Source organism: Melanerpes formicivorus, unplaced genomic scaffold (genome assembly GCF_026170545.1).
Source record: "Melanerpes formicivorus ecotype bairdi unplaced genomic scaffold, bMelFor1.0.p_v2 SCAF_10, whole genome shotgun sequence".
In the NCBI taxonomy this organism is placed as follows: Eukaryota; Metazoa; Chordata; class Aves; order Piciformes; family Picidae; genus Melanerpes; species Melanerpes formicivorus.
Window position 1 is genome coordinate 4,515,980 of NW_027142362.1, and position 26,435 is coordinate 4,542,414.

General features: G+C 48.0%; 1 protein-coding gene across 12 annotated transcripts in view; it reads left to right on the forward strand.

The window, feature by feature from the left end:
* AKAP13 (A-kinase anchoring protein 13) overlaps window positions 1–25,516 on the forward strand; it is a 243,460-nt gene extending 217,944 nt beyond the window's left edge. For 8 of the 12 annotated variants that reach the window (XM_068143379.1, XM_068143386.1, XM_068143383.1 and 5 more), the window contains 19 exons: window positions 52–187; window positions 2,144–2,256; window positions 3,328–3,474; window positions 4,079–4,329; window positions 4,995–5,120; window positions 5,213–5,330; window positions 6,376–6,624; window positions 8,788–8,864; window positions 10,203–10,384; window positions 10,470–10,552; window positions 10,871–11,050; window positions 11,742–11,906; window positions 13,014–13,082; window positions 14,073–14,143; window positions 14,671–14,715; window positions 15,821–15,871; window positions 16,388–16,837; window positions 18,304–18,616; window positions 19,570–25,516. In XM_068143379.1, the coding sequence (XP_067999480.1) occupies window positions 52–187; window positions 2,144–2,256; window positions 3,328–3,474; window positions 4,079–4,329; window positions 4,995–5,120; window positions 5,213–5,330; window positions 6,376–6,624; window positions 8,788–8,864; window positions 10,203–10,384; window positions 10,470–10,552; window positions 10,871–11,050; window positions 11,742–11,906; window positions 13,014–13,082; window positions 14,073–14,143; window positions 14,671–14,715; window positions 15,821–15,871; window positions 16,388–16,837; window positions 18,304–18,616; window positions 19,570–19,619 (2,876 nt within the window). In that variant the 3' untranslated portion in view covers window positions 19,620–25,516. The remainder of the gene's footprint in view (window positions 1–51; window positions 188–2,143; window positions 2,257–3,327; window positions 3,475–4,078; window positions 4,330–4,994; window positions 5,121–5,212; window positions 5,331–6,375; window positions 6,625–8,787; window positions 8,865–10,202; window positions 10,385–10,469; window positions 10,553–10,870; window positions 11,051–11,741; window positions 11,907–13,013; window positions 13,083–14,072; window positions 14,144–14,670; window positions 14,716–15,820; window positions 15,872–16,387; window positions 16,838–18,303; window positions 18,617–19,569) is intronic. The other 4 variants (XM_068143384.1, XM_068143387.1, XM_068143390.1 and 1 more) reach the window with 2 other exon arrangements.
* Window positions 25,517–26,435: the final 919 nt, after the last annotated feature.

Consider the following 26,435-nt stretch of genomic DNA (forward strand, 5'->3'; position numbering starts at 1 on the left):
TGAGGAAGGCAGCTGCACGAAGCTGACTTTTCTCCAACCCTTCCCTTGCAGGCTCCCAGCCGAAGGAGCGCCCTCGCTCTGCCATCCTTGCCCCTGATGAGAACACCGTCACCTCGATATTCAACAACAGGAGGTCACAGCAGACTGCAGCTCTTTCCAAAAGCGTCTCAATACAGAACATTGCAGGGTAAGGTCTCTCCCTGCACACCTACCTGTGTATTACCTGGCACGGCCTGCACAGAGAAATTCACATCTCATTAAAAGTAAATTCATGTACTCTGCTTTGTGTTAAAGGCACAAAAGGGATCACAAAGGCAGAAATAGAATAGAATACAATACAATAGAATTAACCAGGTTGGAAAAGACCTTTGAGATCATGGAGTCCAACCTATCACCCAACACCATCTAATCAACCAAACCATGGCACCAAGCTCCCTATCCAGTCTCTTCCTAAACACCTCCAGGGATGGTGACTCCACCACCTCCTTGGGCAGCACATTCCAATGGCCAATCACTCTTTCTATGAAGAACTTCTTCGTAACATCCAGCCTAAACCTTCCCTGGTGCAGCTTGAGACTGTGTCCTCTTTTTCTGGTGCTGGTTGCCTGGGAGAAGAGACCAAGCCCCACCTGGCTACAACCTCCCTTAAGGTAGTTGTAGAGAGCAAGAAGGTCTCCTCTGAACCTTCTTTTCTCCAGGCTAAGCAACCCCAGCTCCCTCAGCCTCTTCTCACAGGACTTGTGCTCCAAACCCCTCACCAGCTTTGTTCACCTCATGTATGATACCATTACTTGTCCTCTGCACAATCTGAGTGTCTGAGGTAGTTTAGTCATGGCACGAGTTCAGAGGCATCTGTGTTGGCCTGGTTATATTCAACCAGGCTGCTTCAGAGAGATGCTCCTGGGCTCCAGGAGGAAATTCCCTTGCCTTGGGCTGCACACATTTGCAGCTCAGGTATAATACTGATTTTTGTGTCCATAAGGATAGGGTAGAGGAGCAGAGCTTCAGTTTTTGTGGTGCTTTAGGACTGTGTTGTACATAATTAGTTACAAAAAACCCAAACACCAACAGAGGAGAACATCTCATTTATGTTGCCTACACTACCTGCATATTGAGCAGTTCAGCATGGCATGGGAGTGACACAGAGAATGGTTTGAGTTGGAAGGGATCTCCAAAGGTCATTTAGTCCAACCCCACTGCACTCAGCAGGGACATCCTCAGGTAGCTTAGAGCCTTGGTTAAGCCTCACCTTGAATATCTCCAGGGATGGGGCCTCAACCACCTCCCTGCGTAACCTGTTGCAGTGTTCTACCACCCTCATGATGCAGAACTTTTGCCTAACATCCAATCTAAATCTGCTCTTCTCTCACTTCAAACCATTGTCCCCTATCCTGTCACTGAAGGCCTTTGCAAACAGTCCTTCCTCAGCCTTCTTGTACCCTTCAGGTAATGGCAGGCCACTATTAGGCCACCCCAGAGCCTTCTCTTCTCCAGGCTGAACACCCACAGCTCCACTCCCTCAGCCTGTCCGTGTAACAGAGGTGCTCTGATCATTTTGGTGGCCTCCTCTGTACCCACTCCATCAGGTCCCTGTCCTTCCTGTGTTGAAGTGTCCAGAGCTGTACACAGTATTCCAGGTGAGGTCTCACTAGAGCAAAGTGAAGTTCTGGACACGTTCTGCACAGTTTGTATGCCCTGGTGACTATCCATGGTAAAAATGAATTTTGGTCCCTTTTTCTGATCTTTCTCAGAGCTAGCCATAGAGGCTCTTGGATAGCCTTTTGTGTTGCATTTTTGCAGTGCTTACACCGGGGACCAGGAGGAAGAGAAGGGACTGTAAAATGGAAAGTAATGGAAAAGAGTTATCCAGCTTATAAAACATCAGGGGTGATTCTTTATAGATCACTCAGATCTTGCAGGTTGTTGAGTCCCCTTAGAAAACTAGTAAATGAATTAGTCATTAGAAAACTAATAAATTAGTTAGAAAAATGAATGGAAGTCCATTTTTATACGTAACAGTGCAATGCCTGTTTGGTTTGCAGTTCATATTCTCATGCATTCCCTCTGTGTATTTGAGAGTAGATTCAGTTGGGGTCTTTTTTTTTGTGTCATAAACCATCCTCTGTGTTCTGTTTCCCTGCAGAGTTGGGAATGATGACAACTTAATACACACTTGGAAATTCCTGTCTCAGTCAACAGACTCCTTGCATAAAATCAGCCGGGTGAATGAGTCCATGGAGTCGCTGGTTGATGAAGGTGAGCGATCCCCATGGCACTTAGGGCAAAAGGAAGCTCTCAGTGCTGCTTTACAGAAATAGAGAACCCATTTTGGCATTTCACCAAAGGTTTTTTCCTTTCTAAATGGACAATTAAAGTGCATTTACTTCAAGCTTAGACTATTAGGGCGAAAAACTAAACCAAAGCCCCGCCAAATGGTTTCTGCAGCTTGTTGAATTGGGGGGGGAAAACGTTTGGAAGGTTTCAGTGACAGCTGAGTTACTTGGAATTTAGCTCAGGGACCAACATTTCCTCTTTTCATCCTGCACCTCTGGCCCATTCATACAGCCACAAAGTTTGCACTCTGTCACCTTCTTCATGTTGATGCCTTGCATTTTGTGGTTTTCCCCAGAGTGGGGAAGTTAGAAGTACTCTGTTCAGTTTGGGGAGTTGGAAAGTGAAGTCAGCTAAACTGATTGCTGAAGTATTTTAATGTTTTGGTTTTTTTAATCTATGGTGCTTTTTTTAGGATACCATCAGGGGTTTTTTTTATACCTTAGACAACATTTACCTGAAAATAGCAGAGTTATTTTAAACAAGGCCATGCTCATGGTGATTAGACAAAACCTCCCAGCTCCTGCACAAATGAGCATTCCTTCTTAAAAGACACATATATGTGTGTGTGTAATGTGTGGTGTTCACTTCCACCTGCATCAGTTCTGGCTTTCTAACAGTGAAAACATTGATCTCAGATGGATCTAAGTTCCCTTGATGCCCTGATGTAAATGAATACCACCTGGGTGCTGTGTTTTCTTCTTTATCTGTGATGTTGTTGCGTTGCAGATAAAGAATTTGTTGCCTTTTATTTGAGCTGGGATTTGGTATGGGTGAAAATGGTGAGCTCGTTTTGTGCAGCTAGCAAATAACCTTTAAAACTGCTCAAGTAACCTTTCTAAGTGCTTTTACTAACCTGCTCCTTAAATAGTTTGCTTTCATGTGATCATTTTTTTTGTGTCAGTAAAGGACAATGTGTGATGAGAGAGCCTAAGCATAAATGAATCTCAGATGAGACAAGTTACCCACATCCTAATGGTACATTGCTTTGTAAAGGTGCAGACATGAATGAAGGACAGCTGATGGGAGACCTGGAATTAGATTCCAAGCAACTGGAGGCAGAATCCTGGAGCCAAGTAGTTGACAGCAAGTTCCTGCAGCAGCAAAACAAAGATGTTGTCAAACGGCAAGATGTCATTTATGGTGAGATACCTGCAGCTTAATCTTCCACTCAGCGTAGATAACTTTTTGACATGGTTGCAAGTATGAGTTTGGGAAGCTTTCTGTCAGGAACTTTGTGAACAGGAGCTTTGATTTGTTTTCCCCAGAAGCCAGTTCTTGAAATTCCTAGAAACACAAAGTGTTCTGTGGAAGCTTGCTTTCTGCATTTCACATAACCAGAAGGCATCAGAAAATACCCCAAAACCCAGAAACTGCCTCTCCTCATTTTAATGCTGATGGCATTTGAACTCCATTACAGCAGAGCAGATGGCTAGGAAGTCTTCTCCTGCAGAATGCAAAGCCCATCCTACATGGCAAAAGTGCTCTATGTTGAGGCTGGCAGTGAGGTGTTAGGAAGGAGCAGGTAACAGTGTTTAGATGTTCAGACCTCAGGAGCAATGTCCAAAGCTGCCCCTCTGGTTGTGTTTCTCTGCCCTTCTCTTTCTCCCACACATAAACTATTGATTGATGTTTCAATACCTGACATGACATTTCCTGAAGCCACTGAAGAGGAGCTTTTCCTTGTACTGTCCACCTATGTACTCTCCAGTGACCTTGGTTTTGACCTTGTCCTCACCCTTTACAGAGCTAATGCAGACAGAAATGCATCATGTCCGCACCTTGAAGATCATGAATGATGTGTACAGCGCAGGGATGTTGGAGGAACTGCAGTATGATCAACAAGTGGTGGACAAGATCTTTCCATGCCTGGAAAACTTGCTGCAAATCCACAGTCACTTCTTCCAACGAATTCTGGAAAGGAAGAAGGAATCACTGGCAGACAAAAGTGAAAAGAACTTTGTTATCAAGAGGATAGGTGACATCCTCGTGAATCAAGTGAGTGCTGGAAAATGTTTGCACTTCTGAGAGCTCAGCTGGAAACCAGGCACTCTTCCTTCCCTCCTGTTTATGCCTGTTAGATAATCACAGCTGCTGGCACCTTTTACTGTTCACACACATAAAAATCTCCATGTCTGTTTTTTGTAAAGCACTTTTTGTTCTATCAGGGGAAGCTTTAATCATGAAAATCAATTGAGTTGGTTTTGTGGGGAAGAGAAGCATTCCCTGAAAGGCACAGAAAGGTTTAACCATAGCTTGGAGAGTAGGCAGTAGCCCACAGCACAATGTGCCCAGTGTGTTTCTTGGCTGAGTTACTGCCCTGCTGTTTAACTGGAGGGGTCTTTATACTTTTCTTGTTGCCTGTCTGCACTTTCTTGTTGTTGGCTTTAAGCCTTGTGAGTAGCAGCTCAAATTTTGCACTAAGTGTGAACTTAGTGTGAATCTAGTGTGAACTTCACACTAAGTGTGAACTTCACACTAAGTGTGAACTTAGTGCAAGCCATAAACAGAGGTTTTTACTTCCTAAAGAGCTACCTGCTTGGTCTTGGATGCTTTGGCCTAATTTGATTTCATCAGGTTGTTTTGAGAGACTGGCTAGCAGTGCTGGAATGTCACAGCAGGAGCTCAGTGCAGGTTGGATCTGTGTGTCTCATGTCTTGCAGTTCTCTGGTGAGAATGCCGAGCGAATGAAGAAAACCTACGGCAAATTCTGCGGACATCACAACGAGGCAGTGAATAACTTCAAAGACCTCTACTCAAAGGACAAAAGGTTTCAGGCATTTGTCAAGGTAGGACCTGGTGGAACAAGTCAGTGGAGAAATTATGTCCAGTCTGGTGAGTGCTTTGCTAGAGAACTGAAACGTTTATCTTTGTTCTGTAGAAAAAGATGAGCAGTGCCCTGGTGAGGCGTCTGGGGATTTCTGAATGTATCTTGTTGGTTACACAGAGAATCACAAAGTACCCAGTCCTTCTACAGAGGATACTGCAGTACACCAAAGGTAGGGGCCAGTTCCTCTAGTCTAAGCATGTGTTTGTTCATCCAGTGTAAATTTCCTGGATCCAGGAATCAGCTGAAGCAGATTTTCTTAGACCAGCTCATGGGTCTTGCTGTCTCCCACCACTGTAATGAGATAACTCAGTTCCATATCTCCATTTAGGATTAGTTACTTGGTTGCCTTGATTTAATTGTTTTGAGTCTGTCTGTAGCTAATTATGGGGCAGCATGCTTAGACTCCACTCTCCCAACTTGCTTTTGTTGGTAGGTTAAAAGCTGTGATTGATTTGTGTGTTTCATCTACACTGTTTGATATACAAAGTATGAAAGTTAGACATTGGAATCATCTCCCAAGAGAAGCAGTGGATTCCCCTACACTGGACAGTTGTAAGACTCAATCTTGACAGGATGCTGGACCAGCTCATTTCAGTTCTGCTATTACCTAGAAAGGTTGCACCAGATGATCCTTGGGGTCCCTTCCAACCTGGTATTTGGTGATACAGATTCTGTGATGTATTGGAGTAGTCCTCAACCATATATGTGAAAGGGTTTGTGAAAGTCTCCTGAAGAGATAAAAATGCAGCCTGACTCATGAAAGTATTAAATGTTATAATGTGGGAATTTGGGAAGGAGAAGGGGACCTGAAGAGGACCTACAAGAAGGATGGAGAGAGACTGTTTACAAAGGCGTGTAGTGATAGGACGAAGGGCAGTGGTCTCAAACTAGAGAAGAGCAGATTTAGATTGGGTGTTAGGAACAAGTTCTGCACCATGAGGGTAGTGGAACACTGGAACAGGTTGCCCAGGGAGGTGGCTGGGGCATCATCCCTGGAGATATTCAAGGTGAGGCTGGACAGGGCTCTGCACAACCTGATCTAGTTGAGGATGTCTCTGCTGACTGCAGAGGGAGTTGGCTGGATGACCTTTGGAGGTCCCTTCCAACCCAGACCAGTCTGTGATTCTGTGAAGAGGAGGGAAAGAAGTAAAACCAGGAAGGCGGAATCCAGAGGGATGGAATTGCAATCGAGGTCTCTCTCTTTCTGTCCAAAGAAAACGAAGTGGAGCATGAGGACTTGACCCAGTCGTTAAACCTCGTCAAAGACGTGATTGCTGCGGTCAACAGCAAAGTCAGCAACTACGAGAAGAAGATGCGTCTGGGGGAGATCTACAACCGCACGGACAGCAAGTCCATCATGAGGATGAAGAGCGGCCAGATGTTTGCAAGAGAGGACCTGAGGCACCGCAAGCTGATCCGAGATGGGCCTGTGGCGCTGAAGAGTGCAGCCGGACGCTTAAAAGGTAAGCCTGGCCCGCCTGCTGCCAGCGCAGGGTACAGCTCTGCTGGCCCTCTGGGGCTGCAGCATCAGTCCCCAGATTGCTGTCTCCAGCCTTCACTCACTCTTCTGCTTTGACAGGTTTTGGCAGCAGCTTTCCCCGTGCTGTACAGTCCCGTCCTGTTGATCGCTCCTGGTGTTTCTGGGGTGATAGGTAGCTGCTTTTCCTCCTGGTGACTGCACTGCATGCCAGCTGAAGGCCTGGGTTGCAGTGACACCTCCTTGCCTCGGCCAAGGAGTGGAGTTGCTGGGAGGTCCTTAGGGCCAGGAGAACGTGATGGGGCTGCGGGTGCCCCGAGCAGTGAGTCAGATCTTCGTGCTGTCTGTGTGCAGCAGTTCCAGGAAGCTGAATCCAAATCCCAACCTCAGCTTCCCAGGGCTTCTGCCCACCAGCAGCACTGCCTTGCCTTTCCTCTCAGGCCTGCAGTAGGGCTGCCTAGGCTCACCATTACCATCCCAGCTTCACAGGGACTCTGGAGATGTGTCCCAGGTATTCGTTGCTCTTGAACCTCTCGAGCTGCTGACGCAAACTGTTCAGGAGAGGCTCTGATGTCTCTGTAGCTGCCTCTTGCTTGGTCAATGTTGGTTTTTTCTGTTGCCTTTTTTTTTTAAATCAACTGGAAGTAGTTTGTCCTAAGGTGCTGTGCTCTGCTGAGCACATTAGTTCTCTGCTGAAAGAAACAAGAACTCTCCCAAGGAGGGCTTCAGTTCTACCACGGTAGCAGTGAGAGCAGACAGGGCTGTGTCTCAGGCTTGGCAGGAAGGCTGGACTCTCCTCTCACTCCATTATCTGCTGATTAAAGCATGACACTTGGCTGTGAATGGGGACTGGTAGCCTGGTGCTGTTCAGGGAGGCAGTGACAACCTGGAATTCCATATTGAGTTGATTTATTTTGAGGTTTTGGAAGCAGGAAGTTTACAGATGGTTTCTAGGCACCCAAGGTTACCAGTGACTTTAGATGATGGATGAGGCAGGTTATACTGCTGTTGTGCAACCTCCTGATAAGGACAGGCTGCCTTTGCATTTCCAAATCATAGGCATGCATAGACATACCTTTGTCTGTAGTGCAGGCTCCCACTGAAAGCAGATCCTGCAGGCAAGCTGCAGAGCCCAGGGAGAGAGCAGCTGCTCCAGACGTTCCAGCTGCTTTGCAGGGTTTGAAACGGAGCACAGAGAAATACAGGAAGATCTTTTCTTAAAAGGAGTTTAGCAGTTCCCCTCTTGCAAGGTGCACAGGTGATAGGGAAGAATGGAGTCAAAAGCTGACTTTTGCAAACCTCCCAGAGCACAGAGTTCATTCTGCAGCGGTGGTTCTTTTATCTGGAAGGGATCCTGCCTTCCCAAAATGGAATGGAAGGAATTACCCATGGGATGATTTAACTTTCTGGGTTGTTTCCTCTCTGTCACAAGATTTCCCAAGTACGTTACACAAAAACTCTTTGTACTGAGGGCTCTGGGTGGGGCACTTTACTTGGTAGCTGCTGTGCAAGTTTATGAGATGTCATTAGGAGCCTTGGAAGGCTGTGTGTGGACGCTGGGAAAAGGCTGTGTTCGGATTTAAAACCCTCTGTTGGCTTTATGTGCTTCCTTCTCCCGTGAAAGCAAGCCAGGCCCTGCATCTCACACAAGAGTTGTTTATCTGTGAGCAGAAGCAGTGGTGGCTCCTGAAGTCAGTATTTCCTGGGAAAGAAACTGCAGCTGACAAATGTTGTTGTTGCACGATAATTTACACTCCGCAAACCGCTCATCAAGGGAACCATAAATCCCAAAACTTCCTGAGCAGATATTTTGCCTGAGGGCTAAAATATCATTTGAGAAAACAGCACTTCTGTTCTGAAAGTGTCTCCAGCTTCCACTGTTATGCCCATGTCCTAACCAATGGAAGGCATGTGGCTGGAAAGCAGCACTCCTGCTCCGACAGATGAGAGAGAATCCTGCAGGTTTCTGCTGAAAACAAAGCTGGTTCAGGCCTAACCCAACCAAGGATCCCCAGGAGCTGCCCCAGCTCCTCCTGCCCTGCTTCCAGGATTTGCAAACACAGCCCTACTGTGCCTCAGTTATTAAAGGAAACCTGTTTCAGAGCGAGCTGTGTGCTTACAAAGCCCTGGTGTGCTTTTTCCTTTGCAGAAGTCCAGGCTGTTCTCCTCTCTGACATGCTCATATTCCTTCAGGAGAAGGACCAGAAGTATGTCTTTGCCTCACTGGTAAGGCTTCAACCTTTTCTCTTCTCCTTCTCTTTTGATGTGAGAGACCCTTATTGTGAGCTGTGCAGCAAAGCCAGCCACTGCCTGCTGAACAACTTCATTTTCTTGCTTACACCATTTTTGATTGCTGAGCAGACTCCATTCTTTCTGACTGAAAACCTGTCTCCGTGCCTCACCTCCCCTTTCTGCAGTGCCTTAGCACAGCTGATAATGGGCCTTGGAAACCTGCCTGTCACTTGATGCACTTAGTCCTTTTCAGCTTGTGCAAATTGAAGCAGTGATTGGGGTGGGAGGGGGCAATGGGATACTGCAAACATTGTAAAAATGAATCTTAGCAGAAGAAAATGTCCTAATGCATTGGGGGCTACGGTGGGGGTCCAGGGGGTGGAATGCCACTGCAATAAATTCAACAGAACAACCTGAAAACAGCTGAGGAATATATTTGTAATGCACAAGACCAGAACCATTAGCTCCTCAAGACAGGCCCCGTCAAAGGGCTAGGCAGAGTGACCTGCCGAAGAAAACCTAGGACCTGATTGAGTCTGTTGGGGCTGTACACTTGCAGGCATGGTCTAGACTGACTGAACTTCATGACCTTTCCACTCTGTGAAGGTTTTGAAAGCTGTCAGTTTGTTATTGCAGCTCCACCAATGATCTGCACAGTTCCAGTGCAGATGTGCACCCACATCCTGCTGGTGAACAGCTACCAAATCACCCCAGTTGTAGCATCCTGCACAAAGGGGCTGACTCACAGGGAGATGACACAACAGCAGGGGACATCTGAAGTGAGTAGGCTGATTACACAGAGACCATAGCACAGAGTGAACATCATCTCACACAGAAGTGTTCTCCATCAGAGGAGTCAGCTGCAGGCTTCTGAGAACAGCAGGCGTTTTGTGGGTTTTGAAAACAAGATGTTACTCCATCCTGGGGAGAGATCAGGAAGATAGTGTGTGAAGCAGGTGGTAGCAAGCTGCACTGAGGAGCTGTGATCCTAATGACAGAGTGTGGGCAGGAGGAGATGAGATCAAAGGTCTGCTCGAGTCAGAGCAAAGTATGGTAGAGTTTGTAAAACCACAAAGTCAATTTGAAATTATTTCTTTGTTGAAATGGAACAAGGTGAAATTGCTTTTCCTACAGAAGTGATGGAGGAAAGCAAGCCTTTCCCTGTTCCTTGGCCACATTACAATGATTTATACTTTTAATTAGCCAGGAGGTTCAGAAAATGTTTGCAGCCTGAGAGAGGTAGCAGTGTGGCTACTGGGACCTTTTCACTTCTGGTTTACGTGTGGGAGCTGGCGCTGCTTCCCCTCCTCACCCGTTTCTTTCCGTCTGAAGGACCAGAAGTCTACTGTAATCTCTCTGAAAAAGCTGATTGTGCGAGAGGTGGCTCATGAAGAGAAGGGTTTGTTCCTGATCAGCATGGGTGTGAAAGACCCTGAAATGGTGGAGGTCCATGCCAGCTCCAAAGAAGAGCGCAACGGCTGGATACAGATCATTCAAGACACCATGAACACCATGTAAGTGACCGAGCTGCTCTGGCAAGGCAGGCGATTCGGCACCTGGTAATGTTCTGGTAGTAACTGAGACATCTCTCCTGACCAGGAGCAAAGATGAAGATGAAGGAATCCCCTGTGAGTCTGAGTTTGAAAAGAAAGTGTCAGACGCAAAAGTGAGAGGACTGAAAGGTAAAATCCTGCCTGGGAGAGAGCTGATTTGGGAAAATGTATGAGGATTGCTGGGTTGGGGGTTGTGGCTGAACTGTGTTTTCGAAAGAGTGGGTGTCCTGCAGCCTGCAAATAACTGCAGTCCTTGTTTGCACTCCATCTTGCTTGCATCGTTGTTTTTCTGAGGCTGCTGGGTGCCGTTGTCGTGCAGGGCTGTGCAGGGCACGGTCGTTATCATCAGGTTCCAGCAGATGGGGCCAGTATCTCAGGAATCACTCCACTTCCCTTGCCGAAGCTTTGCTTTCTGTCCTCATTCCCCTTTTCTGTTGATCTCCACAGAGCAACTTCAGCAGAAGGATAAGCAGATCCTCCTCTTGCTGGAGGAGAAGTCAAAGATCTTCCGGGACATGGCCGACAGCTCTGTGCAGGAAGACATGCCTGGCTCCAGGCTGCTCTTCAGAGCCAACACAGAAGAGGCACCAAAAGGAGAGGCCATTATGAAAACTGCAATTAATGAAGGTGAGCAAGGCAGGGTGACCCATGAACTGCACTATCCAACAGACCCACCTTCAGTGAGGTCATCAGAGCACCAGTTCTGTAGGGGAAGTCTCTTTGTCTGGCATAGATGAGGAGACACTGCCCCTCGTGGTACTGTCTCAAGGACTGGTAATGAGGATCAGGAAAGGAAGCAGATATTGAAGGCTGTTGAAAGAGGCCAGAAAAGAAGCCAGCACAGAGAACAACTGTGCACCAAATCTGCACTGGGATCAGGAACAGACCTGGTGACCTTGGCTGAAATGTGGACCATCCAGGCTTTGGCTGTGCTTCAGTCTCAGGAAGGTGTGAGAGAGGGACTTGGCTTCCAGCAGACCCTTGTGGTGCCTGCAAGGAACAAGGAAGTCTGCTGACAAAGACAGAGGACTTGGGCAACTTTCTGATGTGATTTTTGCAGAAGCTAAAAATGATTAAATGCTGTTGTCAGAGCACATCAGTGTTGCCTACAGGAAGAGGAGAAGGTGTAAGCCAGAAACTGGAGTAAATGGTCAGGCAGAGAGAGATGTTGCAGGAGGAATATGTACGTATTATTGTCATAGAAACCTGGTTTCTTAGTACAGCAAAGCCTCTGAATTCCTGACCTGAGCTCAGGCAGGGATGAAAATGGCTCAAAAGGCTGAGGTGGTCTTTAACAGAGATTGTTGGGTTTTATCAGTTGAACTCCTGCAAGATCTGGTGAACAGGAGCCTGGGCACTGCCCTCGGACAGCAGGTCAGCAGCACTGCCATGGAGCAAGAAGGAGGAGTTGGCCCCATCTTTCTCCCTAGAAGAGCAGAAACTTTTGGTGGATTTGACAGTCATCAGATGAATGCCTCCAAGTGTGAGTAGTTCCACATGTGGCATCACCACTTGAGTGATACATTCGTTGTGTCCTTGCGCTTCAGAAGGGCTCCAGCAGCTGCTGGTTTGGGTGTCTCCTCTCCAGCAACAGTTGATAGATTGAATAACAGATCAGAACAGAAGCCTGGGTAGAAGTGGAATGATGCTGGCTGAGAACCCATGGTCAGATGAGGATTAAACACCTGAGCTCCTCACTCCTCTCTATGCTCTCAATCATCCTTACCTCTTTTCTTACACAGCATGTGAAAGCATTTGGCTTCATAATGGATTACTTCATGTTATTATTGTCGTAGCTGCAGCTCTGTTCTTCATCCTTCAGTTGTCTTCCAGCAGGAGCCTGGTGCTGTTGCATTTTTGAATGGATGAGGACCTGTCACAATCAAGCACCTTCTCCCCTGGCTCTGCTCTCTCTGCAGAGTGTTCCCTGTGCAGCTGCATGTGTTAATCCTGCAATTAAGACTCTCCCAGAGAAATGTGTGAATATTTATTTCTGCTGCATAGTTGGCTGCTTCCCAGTGCTCTCTTTCTTTGCCCTAGTCATCAGAAACTTCTCTGTCCTCAAATTCCTTTCTCTGTGGTCTCACTCATACTCCCTACACAGCCAGTTTTGCTGTGCTAGTGTCTGTCTCAGCATTGGGTTTGTTGGACCTTGTCTGACCTTCTGCATTAAAGGAGCAGCTTCAGCTCCAGAGAGTCAGACACCAGAAGTATGTAGAGGTTTTCTCAGCTGTATTGGAAAGCTGCAAAGCCCTCCACAGGCTTTGTCATCATGATGACAAATATATTCACATAGGAGGGGTTTGTTTAGGGTTGTGCCTCTCTCTGCTGCAGTGATGAATGGGACCACCTCAGGCTGTTCATTGTCCAGCTGGAGGTTTTCTGCAGCAATGCCCTCTTTTGCCTTGGGTTGCAATTCAGTAATTGTTAGGGTCTTGGGAGAATTTGGGGAGAGAGTACAGGGCCTGTTTGTTCAGCTGCAGGCTGGGAGGCAGGAAACTTTTGGCTTTCATCTCCAGTTGTTCTGTTCACAACCTGTGCAACCTTGGGCAAGGCTTATAACCTGACTCCCCTTCGTTCTCCCCTCCAGCAAAGCAGAAGGGAGGTGTTTCCTCCTGCAAAGAGGTGGAAGGTCCCAGGACGTGGCGCAGGAGAGAAGGTCTGTTAGGAGGACTTGAGGGTCAGCCTTTGATAGCAAAGCCTGCCTGGGGGGTGGTGGGAGGAGAGGGCCTTTGCACTAGGTGTGGTGTCCTTCACATTGCTGCAGGTACAGGTGCATGTAAAGCTGTATGAAAAGGGAGGATGCCACTGCAGGTGTGGGTGTTCTCCATGGGCTGCACCTCAGCTGGCAGGGGGAGTGCAAGAGTCTTGGCAAGAGTTAAAAGGACCAAAGAGCCACATGACTCCTTTGCTGCCCACAAAGCTTGGGTTGCAGTGCTTTAGGCTCCCCAGGGATGTTCAGTCCTGCCTGGGAGCACTGGCATGAGCTGTCCCAGGGGAAGTGAGGAAGTGAAATCCAGTGTTCCTTTGAAGATAGAGGTTTCTGATAACCAAGGTTAAGGATAGATTGTCAGCATGAAGTTACACAGGGTAGATTGTCAGCATAAAACTACACAGGGCACTGCACAGCAGGGTCTGACCCAGCTGTAAATTGCACTTAGAATCATTAAGGTTGGAAAAGACCTGTAAGGTCATCAAGTCTAACCATCAACCCATCACTACCATGACCACCAAACCATGTCCTGAGACATTTGTCACCTGCATAAGAGATGCATAGAAGCTATACCTGCAATAATATACCACGATGTGATACTGTTCTCCATCTGCTCTTATTCTGCCTCATGTCTTCTCCACAAGTATTCCCAGGTAGCAGACAGCAGTGCAGGGTCTAGACAGAGCACAACTTCATAGGTGTGGGCTGAATACATGGGCATGTCTGAAACCAAAGTCAATCCTGATCTGAATTTGCATCCACTTTTTCTGGTGCTGTTGACATGCTCTGGATACATTAGCTAGTGTCAAGAGTTCTGCCTGCCCTCCTGTGAAACATCTGAGTTTCCTGTATTAAACTGATCAAGACATCATTAGCAAGCTCATCTACAGCCTCAAATGCTGACTAACCAGTGCCAATGCTGGCTTCCTCCTTTAGGTGGAGCAAAAGATGAAGGTGATGATGCTCAGGACCTTCGAAGAACAGAGTCGGACAGCATTTTAAAGAAGGTAGTGCTTGGGTTCTCTGTCTGCTGCCCAGATTTCACATTTCAGGAGAGTGACAATTCTTAAGTCTTGAAATTGCCCGAATTTCTGGGCAAGTCAGACGAATCCTCCTAAGTTCAGCATAAAATAAGACTTGAAGTAGGCAGCCAGAACCACTTTGAGGAAGCTAGAATGCTGACTTGAAAAGCATTGCAAATCAGTTGTATTCCTTTGTGGCCCAGGTTATCTGCCATCTGTCTGCAGATCAGCCAAAGCATATGTTCAATTATGCATCATTATTAAAATGATCAGGTCAGCTATAACCTTGCCCCTCTTCTCGCTGTGGATCCATCCATCATCTAAGCACCAAAATGATCCCCAATTAACATTTGATTCTGGATGATTTTTAACGTGCCTGGAAAACATGCATGAATTCTCCCAGAATGGAAGATGGAGGTGGGCTTTAATGAGTCTGTCATTAGTTCAGCTTCAGAAGACGTTTGCTGTGATTCCTCATTTGTCCTCCTATTAAATCTTTGATCTCTTCATAGGGTGGAAATGCTAATCTGATGTTCATGTTGAAAAGGAATAACGAGGTAAGAATTGATTCCGTTGCTCAGCTGTTGCCTTCATTTGAGTTGCAAGTGGATTTGTCTCAGTAGGTGATAATGTGGAAGAAAGTACATTTCATTTGCTGAAGCACATGGAGACTTTTAAATACATTAAGCTGAGCTCACTGTGTCGTTTATTTGCTTAACCTTGGCTGTTCAGACAGGGAGCTCGCTGATTGTCATCTGCTTGCCAGCAGGGTGACGTCTGCTGATTAGAGGCAGCAAGGGTTAATTACCACCAGGATGCTCGGGGCTGTATTTGTTGTGCATCTGCAGACAGAGGGAGTTTCATTTCATGTTGCAGGTGCAGTGAATTGGGGCAATTAGGTTTCTATTCTCCCTTTGATACACATTCATAACTCCCAATTAGCACTAATGGCAGAATAAGAAGCAGTTCTCTTAATACTGGTTATCCCTCCACTGCTGCAAATGCTGTGGTGGTTTTTCTTCCTAAAACAGAGGCTCAGAAATCTTTTGCTGGGCTGAAAATATGTTCAGGGATAGGGCATTGCTCCAAAGAAGCTTGCTCTGTGTTGGTGCACGATGTGTTCACATTTACCTGTGTTTTCAGAGAGCCTCCATGAACATACCTGCTGTACAGGTGTGCCTGCTGTGTTGCAGTGGGGTTTGTGTGGGTCAGCTGGGGATGGAAGAGTACAAACAATCTGCTTGTACTTACAAATTTCTTCTCTTTTTTTTTGCCCCTTGAAGTTCTTTCCCTGCAATTTTTAAGTGAACTCCTGGGTTTCATCCCAGTTGTTCTGCTGCTTCTTGAGCTGTGGGAAATGGTTTGCAGAGACAACCCAGAAGTTCCCACGAGGTCTGTGCCTTTTGGTGCTTGGGCAGGTGTTTCCTCCTCTTACCAAACTGATGCCTAGGAGAGGGGGAGGTGATGCTAGGCAATTCCTGAGAGATGTTCAAGGAATCTGGGGAGTGATGCAGTCACTGGAGGTGAAGAGTGAGAAAAGTGAAGGTGTAGAGGGATGGCTATGCAGCTTGTCAGACCCACTGATGGGTCACAGTAGAAAAGGAGGGTGCTTTACCCTGGCACCCAATGAGATCTAACAGCAATGCTTTTGTTTTCTCACAGCAGGTCCTCCAGACCATTACCAGCCTCCATAAGCTGCTCAGTGCTTTGCAGGTAGGCTTGGCCATCCATCCTGCTTTTGCACACTGCTCTTCCCACCAGCCAGAAACAGCTCCTCACACCTCACCCCCCATCTCCCCTTCTTCCCCTTTGCCTGTCACATCACTACATGGCTGAATGCCCCATGACTGCAGTGCTTGCAGGTACCATGCCAGCAGGCCACAGCAATGAACTGCTGCCCAAGTGAACCAGTGCTCACCTGAGTTTGGGAAGCTGCTGGGAGAGATTCTCTGCCAGCATCCTCTGGTAGCCCAGAGGATAAGGCAGAGTTTTCAGCAGGCTGGGGTTCATTCTTCTCTAGCTGTGCAGTGGTCTGGCTGAGGAGAGTAAGCATCATGGCCGAATTTGGTCCTTAAGCCTGTTGGTGTTTGTAACTGATAAGGCAGCAGTGCCAAGCTGTGAATTTGGTGTGAGAAGAAGGGGCTTGGCACTGCACCCTGAGGTTTTTCAGGAGTGGAATTTCCATCCTTTGGGAAGGCCCTGCAGTGATTTGTGCCCCCTCTCTCTTAGGGCGTTGTGCTGCAGCAGGACACCTACATTGAGGACCAGAAGCTGGCTCTGAGCGAGAGGGCCCTGAGCCGCAGCTTCTTCCGGCCGACCTCGCTGCTGGAGCAGGAGAAGCAGCGCAACCTGGAGAAGCAGCGGCAGGAGCTGGCCAACCTGAAGAAGCAGCAGACACAGCACCAGGAGGAGAGGCGGAGGAGGGAGAAAGAGTGGGAGGTCCGGGAGAAGGAGCTAGCGGAGCAGGAGGCCCAGCTGGCCCAGCGAGAGGAGCAGGTGCAGAGAGGGTGGCAGGATCTGGAGCGGGAACGAGAGGAGCTGCAGGTGAAGAAGGCAGCCTACCAGCTCGACCTGGAGAGGCTTCGCGCCGCGCAGAAGCAGCTGGAGAGGGAGAAGGTGCAGTTCAAGCAGGACGTGGAGCGGTTAGCTCAGATGCGGCAGGAGCCTGACCACAACCAGGTAAATGATGCTGAGCTCTGGGGAGCAGCCAGGCAGGTGAGATGTCCTTCTCACAAACAGCCTGAGTGTTGCAGGTTACCTGCACCCTCCAGCTGCCACAAAGCCACTTGCAAGGCTGGCAACTGCAGGGAAGGCTGCTGGGACGCTTACATCCAGCTCCAAAAGCATTCTTGACATCTAGCAAAGAGACGGGCATTGTCCCTGTCCTGAGGAGACAGGGCACCTGCAGTCTGGTCATAGCTCAGAGAGCAGAGGTCCCCAGCTCTGCTGCAAGAAGCCTCTGCTGTCTGGCTGCCCACAACCAGAAAGAAAAGCCCACATGGATGTCCCTGCTCGCTGCAGGAGGGGTTGGACAGGATGACTTTGGGAGGTCCCTTCCAACCCAGACCATTCTATGATTCTCTGCAGATCCTGCCCTGGGCAGCTTTCAGCAAGCTGGGGTTCATTCTTCTATATAGCTGTGCAACAGTCTGGCTGAGGAGAGTAAGCATTATGGGCTGAATCTGGTCCTTAAGCCTGCTGGTGATCGTTTGCTTGTTTGTAACTGATTAATCTGAGTGTACTTTGCTAGAGCTGTAGCCAAATTAGTTGATAAATGTTGGACTGCAGAGCGGAAATTACTTTGTGTGCCTGAATGGGCTAATTGCAGAGCTCAAAAGTGAGCTGTGAAAAGCAAATCAGGGGAGGGCTTGCTCCCTCCTACCCCAGTTCCTGATCAGGCCAGAAGTTTTCCTGGCACACAGTGAAGCTGTTCCAGCGTCGAGCACACACAGACATGCAAGGGGCACGGACACTATGGAGGAGGCTGAGAGGTAAAATAGCTGAGGGGCCTGGGGCAGGAAGAGAAGGAAGCAGCTTTTGGAGGCAGGTACCTTACTGACATTGCAGAGCTATTAATAGAGGGTTTGGTGAGGCTTTGTTGAGCTGCTGTTTTTGATCTTCCCTTTGCATGTGCGGGCTCAATTACCTCCTGAGACAGCCGTTAGGAGAAAGAAAGAAAGAAAGGGGGGAAAAAACCATGAGGGAAAATGTTTTTGCTTTCATCTTTTGCTTGGGAAGGCTTCCTTTGACACATGCCGCTCCGGTGCTGGGTGCTGGCGTTCCCCTCCTGGAGAGGCACGCTTCTCCTTGGCCTTCTGCCACCATCTGTGTGCACAAACCATGCAGGGTGAGTCTCAGTACTGAGATCTTAGAGAATATTTGCCCCTGGCTTGTTGATACGCAGCAGAGTGCATGTAGGAGCAAAAATGACTGGAGCTTTACTCTCTGTGTGCTTCCTTTCTTCATCTTAAAGAGAGCTTCTTCCCCCATGGCTTTGCCTGGTTGGGGACCTCTTGCTAGGTGGTGGATAGGCTGGATGTTCACAAGAACAACCTCGGTCACTGCTCTGGGACACACCTCTCCTGTCCAGGTTCTCTGCTGGCCTCCTTTGTGTCCCAATGAAACACCATTGTTTTCCTTTATAGGTCTCAAATCTACATGAGAAACTCGCAAGAGTCTCTTCTCAGTCCAGCATGGATGACTCCTCCAAGCAGAAGAGCCCTTCCCTTCCTAAACAAGGGCACTTTGATGCAGAACTCTCTGTCTCCCCCAAAAGGAACAGTCTTTCAAGGACACACAAAGAGAAAAGCACTTTCCATTTGCTTAGCACAACAAACCAGACTAACAAGGCAGCTGAGGAACAGCCCCAGATGCCTACTCGCCTCTTCAGTTTATCCAAACCAAAGGAGAAGAAGGAAAAGAAGAAAAAGGGCAGGGGACATCGCTCCCAACAGTCTGGTGAGTGCCAGGGGAGCTCGTAGGTGTGTTGTCAGGGTTGGTGAGCTGCTGTTTTCCTTCCAGCCAGCAAACTTGTCCAAGCCAGAAAATCTAGCCTTAAAGGTGGATGGTAACACAGGGATGTAGCAGATCAGCTGTGATGAGGAGAGTTCCCAGCATGAAGTGATCTGGGGGCTTTTGTGTCTCTTCTGCAGCCCCTGGGGTTGGCAGACACACTTTGCTTCCTCCCTCCCTCCCTCCCCCATCCTGTCCTGAGCAGCCTCCACTAGTTGGATTCTGCCTTTATTTTTCAGCTTGCTCTGCTTCAAGGAGGAAAAGGTCTTGCTTCAGTGTGTGTGCTTTCAGGAGCTGCTGCTGGCGTGCTCCCAGCTGCTGCAGCCCCTCTGTCATTGCTATCTGCATTAACTCCACTGTAGCTGGGAAGTGACACCCACAACCATCCTGGTGGCCTTTCCCTTCCCCTCAAGCTGGTCTGTCATGGGTCTTGATCTCAGAAAAAAACAAATGCAAGTTTTTTTCTCTGATAAAACTCAAGACTCTGATAGGACTCAGTTCTGCACCTCATGTCCAAGGTCAGGCTTGGCAGAGCTCTGGGCAAGCTGATCTGATAGAATATATCCCTGCTGACTGCAAGGGGTTCGACTAGATGACCTTTGGAGGTCCCTGCCAACCCAAAGCATTCTGTGATAACCCACACTGAGTTTGATCTCACCCCCTCAGATGACCAACTTCCCCATGTTAACTCACTTCTGTTTTCCAACTTCTGTACAGGAAAAAGCTCAGCAATCCCAAGATGTAGTCTGATGATCGCTCATCAGGCACCTGGGCATCTTCTGAGGTGCCCAGGGTTTGGGCAGGATTTCCACGTGTGTGGAGTCACACTCTGCCTCTTCTATTCCTATATCCTCATAGTGATTCCCACCTGTTGTTTGTTTCTTGTGTGTGTGCTGCAGATTCTCACTCATCAGAAGCAGCTCCAGAGGGTGAGGAGATCTTCTGCTGAGCACGGACGGTTGCGGCGGTGGCTCTCGGCATTGGTACAGTGGACATCTCCCTGCCCGCTCCACAGCACGCAGCTGGTGCCTGCATCTGACAAGCATTGGGAGGGTTTAAATAAGACATGTTAGGAGGTCTGCTGAGTGGTGGGAAGGGGCCTCTCTCCTGGGGTTTTGCCTGGATTCTCACCACAGAGGCTGACTGCACAGTACCGGCTTTCTGTGCAAACCTTGGGTTAAATGGGTTGGGATGGATGTTTTCTGTCTCTTCTTACTGCTGGAGGGTGAGGGAACATAGCCTTAAGGGGTCTGTGCCTTCAAATTCCCCTTTTGTGGGGAATGTAACCAAACCCAAGCCTTTAGGGAAAGATCAGGACTCCACAAATGGTGCGTGCACACTGGCCCATATGGAGATGCTGTATTTATACATCTGTGTATCCACTGGGATATGCTCACAGTCTGTACAGCCAAGCCTAGCTCGGCCTGTGGGGATCCATGATTCCTGATGGCTTTCAGGGAGCGTGTAGATATTAAATATCTTGCCCTTACTGCTCCTGTTGTAACCCCTTCTGTGCTGGAGGTGGATGGGTTCTGGTTGCAGCGAGGTACCTTACACCAGGAAGCAGTAACTGCGTTCCAAACAAAACCTCAGAAGAGAAGAGGAGGGAAAAAAAGAAAATTCAAACAATTCCAAAATATTTCCATGGGGCAGAGGATTTAAATGTCAAACTGTTTCCAGGCTCAAGCAGCACATCTTTGGGTATATTTAAAAGGATGCTGAAGAGAGACATTCAGGAGGCTTCTGAGGCAACCCCAGGGAGCCAGAACAGTGCTGGAGTGGGAGCAACTCTAAGTGACACTTTAGGCAATCTCTTTGAGCTCTAGCTCATTCCTTCCCATCCCCTAAGTAAAGATCATCTGTTTGGACAGAGTATGGTTCTCCAGTTGCATTTGACACCCTTTTATCACAAGTTGATGGCTTGCTGGAGAGATGGCTGAAAATCTGCTTTTAGGGACCTTTGTTCTGCTGTTTGCATTTTTCTTCCCCTACTTTTTGTGATACCGTTGGGCTTCTGTTTCTCTGGCTCATGTCAGCTTCCCTTGCTCATCTCTAAGACAGAATGAGACAGCAGCAATTTCAGACCACTTCAGGGGCCTGAGTGCTGTGAGCAGAATGAACTCCAAAGAGGCAGCTCCTCGTCCCTGTGCCTGTACAGCACTGTGCACTTATTAACCAGTGCTGGGGAGAAAATGCATCTCTTGGGCAAGAGCACCATGGCACAGGTCCCCAGCTCCAGCATGGCAGGTCCCTTGCCATCCCTGTGGGCTCTAGGGTGAAAATGTCAGCAGAAGGGGAAGGTCTGAGGGTGGCTTTCACTGTGTTGCCTGTGAGGTGTTTGTACAGCTGTTGAAGGCAGGGATGTGCTCAGTGGGGGAAGAGAAATGCAGCAAGCCAAAGTTCTTTCCAGAATTATTGTTCTTCCAAACCCTCTCAGGGGGGATTTCCCCAGCTGATTTGTACAGGTACTATCAGCCTCAACACAGCTCAAGGGTTTGCTCAGAGTTTGAAGCTGTCAAGTGCATTTCCTTTCCTACCAGGTCTCCTTTAACAGAAACCCCACAGCATTTCTCCTCTTGCGCTCTTGTTCGATTCCAGGTTGCTCTCTGACTTCTCACAAGCCACTAACCCCCAGCAGCTCTCAGACTTCAGTGCTGCTGAGCATCAGCAGCAGCAGGGGTGAGATGGGTGCTTAGACTGGGCCGTTCTTGGTCAGTGCAGGAATCCTCAGCTGCCTGCTTGCTTTTGAAGCTCTCTGAACTATTAAGAGTCAAAAGATGAAAGCAAAAGAGGGAGGGGGGAAAAAAAGAAAAGGAACAAGAAACAAAGACAGGAAGAAAGGAGAAAGGGTTGGGATTTAGTTTTATTTTGCCTTCTTAAATATTATTTGGTGCTGGTTTGTCACTGCAAGCAGGGCTTGCAACAAATATTTCTCTTTCTGTTTGTTTGAAAGAGTTCTCTTTTTTTTTGTAAACACATTTACCTGCTTTAGTTTTTTATTCTTTTGGGGTGGGGTTTTCTACTTTTCATTTTGGGTTTGTTTAAGGTTTTGAGGGCTTCTGTTGTTGGGTTTGTTTTTTTTTGGGTTTTTTTTTTTGCCTTTCCCTCTTTTTGGTTTGTTTTCTTACCAAGAGATTGGTAAACCAAATGTTCTTACCTCCCTGGTGCCTACAAAACCAGGTTTGGGCAGTGCCGTGGCCTCGGGTTCCACAATTTCAACAGAGAGTTTTCTTGAAGGCAGAGCATCTTTGGGGCCAAAAAGAAGCCCCAAAACTAGGAAAAGCAGCAGTGGCTTCAGACAAGGCTTCTCCTATCAGTTACTTTCCTTATTTAAATACTTTGTGGAGGTTTGTCACATGAATCTTGCAGGCAAAGGGGTGTGGGGGGGAAAGCAAAACATGGAGCACCTTGCAGTGATGTGAGGCTCTGGTGGCTTCTCTGGGGAGATCCAGGCAGCTCTTCTCCCGAACCTGAAAGGAACTGGAGCAAGCAAGTGCTGGTGGTGTGCTGTTATCTTTTTCATTAGAAAAACACCAGTTCCACTGACTAACTCCTGCCCTGCTGTTTGTACATCTGCGAAAATGAACGTGCCAAGCTGAAATGTTTGGAAAGCAGAGCAGCACATGGCTCATTTGCTGTTGTGTCAACAGAGCGGTCCCCAGCATCTCTGAAAGGTCTCCTCAGTCTCTGCAAGCTTTGCCAGGCTTTCTTTTCATCCTCCTGATATTTTTGTTTCCCCCAGCCCCAACACATCTTGAATTTACAACATGGGAATGTCCCCTGGCTCTGAGCAGGGCATCAAAAGGGAGACACAGGGCAGCAGGGCTGAATCTGTGCCTGGCTTGACTATCTCTTCTGACCTGTGCAAATCAAAAAGAGCATCGAGTGCCCTAAGTGCAAACAGCATTTGCTGAGTGATCTCCTGAGCTCCCCAAGGTTCCTTGTCAAAAGAAACCACAGGCATGAGTCAGAAATACACTGACCAGAAATACTGCATATCAAAGCTGTGTCTTACATTCTGGTGGACAGACCTTTGTCCCTGGAGGATCTGTCTGCATGACTCACTTTGTTGGAATGCTGTCTTCACTCCCACACTGCTTCCTCCTTCTTTCACCTTTAGGAAGGCAAGGGCTTGGTTTTATGTCTTCAGTCTTTTATTTCACCACTCTCAGGTTTTCTTTGGAAAGGCTTGGCATAGGTTCCCAGAGTCAGATTCCCACTCTGATCCCTGCAGGTTGCCTTGGGTTGTCTCTCCCAAAGCCTTCCTTCTTCCTGGCCTTAAAATTGCATTTGCTGCAGTTCCATGCCTGGCATCCATCCGGCAGTTACTGAAAGCATGTTATGTCTGCAGCCCAGCCTGATGCTGGATCTGGTTCCCAGAGCTGGGCCTTTGATCCCTTTTGGAGCCCCCACACCACCCTGTTTTGCATTGGACTCTTGGGACACAGAGCAGGTTCAGAGATGCCTGTGGGAAGCCCCTGTTGTTGGAGGGAGAAGAGGACCCTGCAAGGGCTCTTGAAGGTTTTTGTGCTTGGGGTTCATGGAGGGGAGAAATCAGATTTCTTTTCTTGACTTGTCTATGTCTGGTCTTTATCACTGCCCAGCAGAGGGGGTTTAATGACTAAGGAGGTGGGAGTGGAGGTTCAGATGAATGCAGAAGTGGTCAGGATCAGCCAGGGGTGCCAGAATACCCCAGCTGGAGAGGGTAGCTGTAGCAAATGGTGTGAGACTTGAGGGAGGTGTTTGGGGTTGGCCTGAGCTTCTTTTAAACTAAGTGATCATCTCAACATGTAACTTGATGTCAGTTTGATGCCATAAAGCACTTTAAATGGAACTGGTCTTGTCCCTTCTTATTTTGGTTACCTGGAGACAATCAGCTTTGCCATTGTACCCCCCTCTGCATCCCAGCAAAATCCAAAAGGCAAGCAGGCATGCTCCTGGTTGGGCTTGGCTTTACCCCAGGAGGGGAGGAAGGGCCAAGCTTTTTGTGTTACTGTTTTAGACTAAAGTGGGTGTGAGTCTGACTGCAGTTTCAGTGCAGACAGAGTGAGTGGCAGGACCAGAGGAACTGGCTTCTGATGGCTCAGGTACATCCCCTGGGAGAGCCCATGCTGGCACCACCATCACTTTTCCTCACAGTGGGTAGTGCTGCTGGTAGGTAAACAGTCCTGCCAATGTTTGCCCTCTACCACCCTGTCCTTGGAGAAGCCCAGAGCAAGGGAGGTGTGGGGGGATGGAACCAAACAAGTGAAGCAAGGCCCTTTCTGTGCACTAAGCTGTTGACTGTCCAGGCCCTTGAGAGACCTCCCAGATGCCATCCCTGGGGCAGAAGCTCTCAACCACCACTCAGGGTGGACTGCTCACCGTGAAATCTGACCACTGCTGGGAAGCACAGTAATGCCATTAGCTTGTGCAGATTTGCACTGCCTTGTGAAGGCAAGAGCACCCACAGAGCCTGCTCTGAGCACCTTCCTCGGGGCACTAGGGTATCGTGGAGCTGTCGCTGAAACACTCAAATCCAGTCCTTCCAAATGCCACCAAGTAAGAAGAGGCTCATCAGGTGCCAAATCCCAAGGAAGCTGTCTAGGATATCTGTGGCAGAGTGCAAGAGAGGCCTGGGCAGGAGGCACAAGAGGGTATCTGCTGAAATCCCACCAAACATTCCTTGTTAACCAGAACTCTGGAAATTGCTCTGCCTGCTGGCCAGGTTTGGGAATTTGACATGATTTCAGGCACCCTTTTCAGTTAAAAACTCCCCAGCCCTCCCCTGCTGCTCACCACTCTCGCTTGGTTTGTCAGGAGGGGCAGCAACTGATGATTCCTGATCCAATGATGCAGCTAAGTTTTAAGGACAGGCGAGCTGAACTGGCTTCATCTCTTACACCTCCTGCTCTTCAGCGATGGGAAGCAGAAAGCTCCCTTCCCACCTGCCTCTCCAGGGCTTGGTGCCCTTCCTTTCCACGTGCATTTCACTGGCACTGATGCTTCGCCCAGATATATTCAGCTTCCACTGCTTTTTGGGGGGGGAGGGTTGGGAGGGGGAGGGGGGAAACAGGATAACAATCACTGCTTGGCATACAGCTATAAGCTTAGTATGTATTTAAGCTGTCTATAGGTATCCATCCTTTCCATGCTCTGAAGTATGTTACTATTTTCTTTATTGATATTAAACACTCAACAGGAAAAAAAAATAAGCAACCCCAACAAAACCAAACCAAGCCCAGAATGAATCCTCTGTCCAGTTCAGTTCGCCTGTGGTTAAAGTTTAGCCTTGGTGTTTGGGTATTGTTTTTTTTTGTACTAATATGGAATGCACTTGAGTAATTCCCAGAGAGTTGAGGAGGTGTATTACAATAACCTGATATACCTCTGCTTTTGGTTTGTTTCTTAACAAAAGTTAGGGGGGGGGGGAGGGGAGGGGAGGGGAGGGGAAGGAAAAGGAAATGAATCAAAATGCTTTGCGTTGTCGTGTTCAACCCAGTAAGGAAAGGGGAAAACCAACAGCAACAACACCAACAAAAAAGGTTGGGGGGGGGGAGGGGAGGAGGGGGAAAGAAAAAAGGTTTAAAAAAGGAAAAAAAGACTTTTTAAAGAGAAAAAGGAAAAAAAAAAGGAGGGTAAAAGCTAATTAATTGCTGTATGTTAATTTGTAATTATGTACAAAGTGAGCAGGTTATTGACTGTAAAATTCTTCATGGTTTGTTTTTTTCTGTGACTTGCCAGAAACCATTAGGTTTTGTAACAGGCTTTTATTTATCTTTAGTTACCAGCATCAACCTCTTGTAAAGTCATTTTGGTTTTGTTTTTGTTTTTTCCCCCTCTAAATAAATCTGATTTTAAGTCTGAGTTTTCTGTTCAGTTCATTTTTTTTCCAGGCCTTCTGCTGTTGGCTTCGTTGCACCCAGGCTGAGTGGAGGGACGCAGCCCTAAGCTGTAATCAAATGTTTGCATTGCTTTTATCATCTCGATCCCAGCCTGCCCCCCCTGGACTCCTGCTTTCCTTCCCTGAGAAGCTTTGCCTTTTGCTGAAGGGCACATATGGCCATGATGATATTCAGCTCCTTGGGGTTTTCCCACACACACATTCACACAAGGCTTTTCATCTTTTTACAAGAGGAGGAAGTGTCGCAGCCCTTATCTCAGCCACTTCAGCTCTGTAAGCTGAGATGAGTGGCAGGCTGTCCTAGAGTTCTGTAACCTGCTGAAGTAGCTCTCTGTCATCAGCAGAGTCCTAGACAATGGAGTTTTTAATCTCATTTGGCTGACAGAACTAGAGAGCACAGAATATATCTGATTGAAAGAGACCACCAAGATCACCCAGTCCAACCCTCAACCCAGTACTGCAGGGTCAACACTAAGCCATGTCCCTAAGCACCAGGTCCACAGGCTGCTTGAACACCCCCAGGGATGGTGACTCCAGCACTGCCCTGAGCAGACCATTCCAATGTTTGAGAGCCCTTTCAGTGAAGAAATATTCCCTAATATCCAGGCTGAACCTCCCCTGGTGCAGCCTGAAACCATTTCCTCTGGTCCTGTCATTTGTCATTAAGGAGAAGAGGCCCCATCTCAGCGCAGGGATGAGGATGGGTAGAGAAGGAAGGATGTTTGCCCCTGTGATGCGGCATGCTTTACAGATTTCCAAGTCCCCTGCAAGAAGAGGCCAGCAGAAAAGCTACAGACAGCATCTGGATTGCTCCTGCCGCCTGGGGAGGTGAAGGTACGTGGTGTTCCCACTGCTGCAGGCATCGGTCCAGGCAGAAGAGGG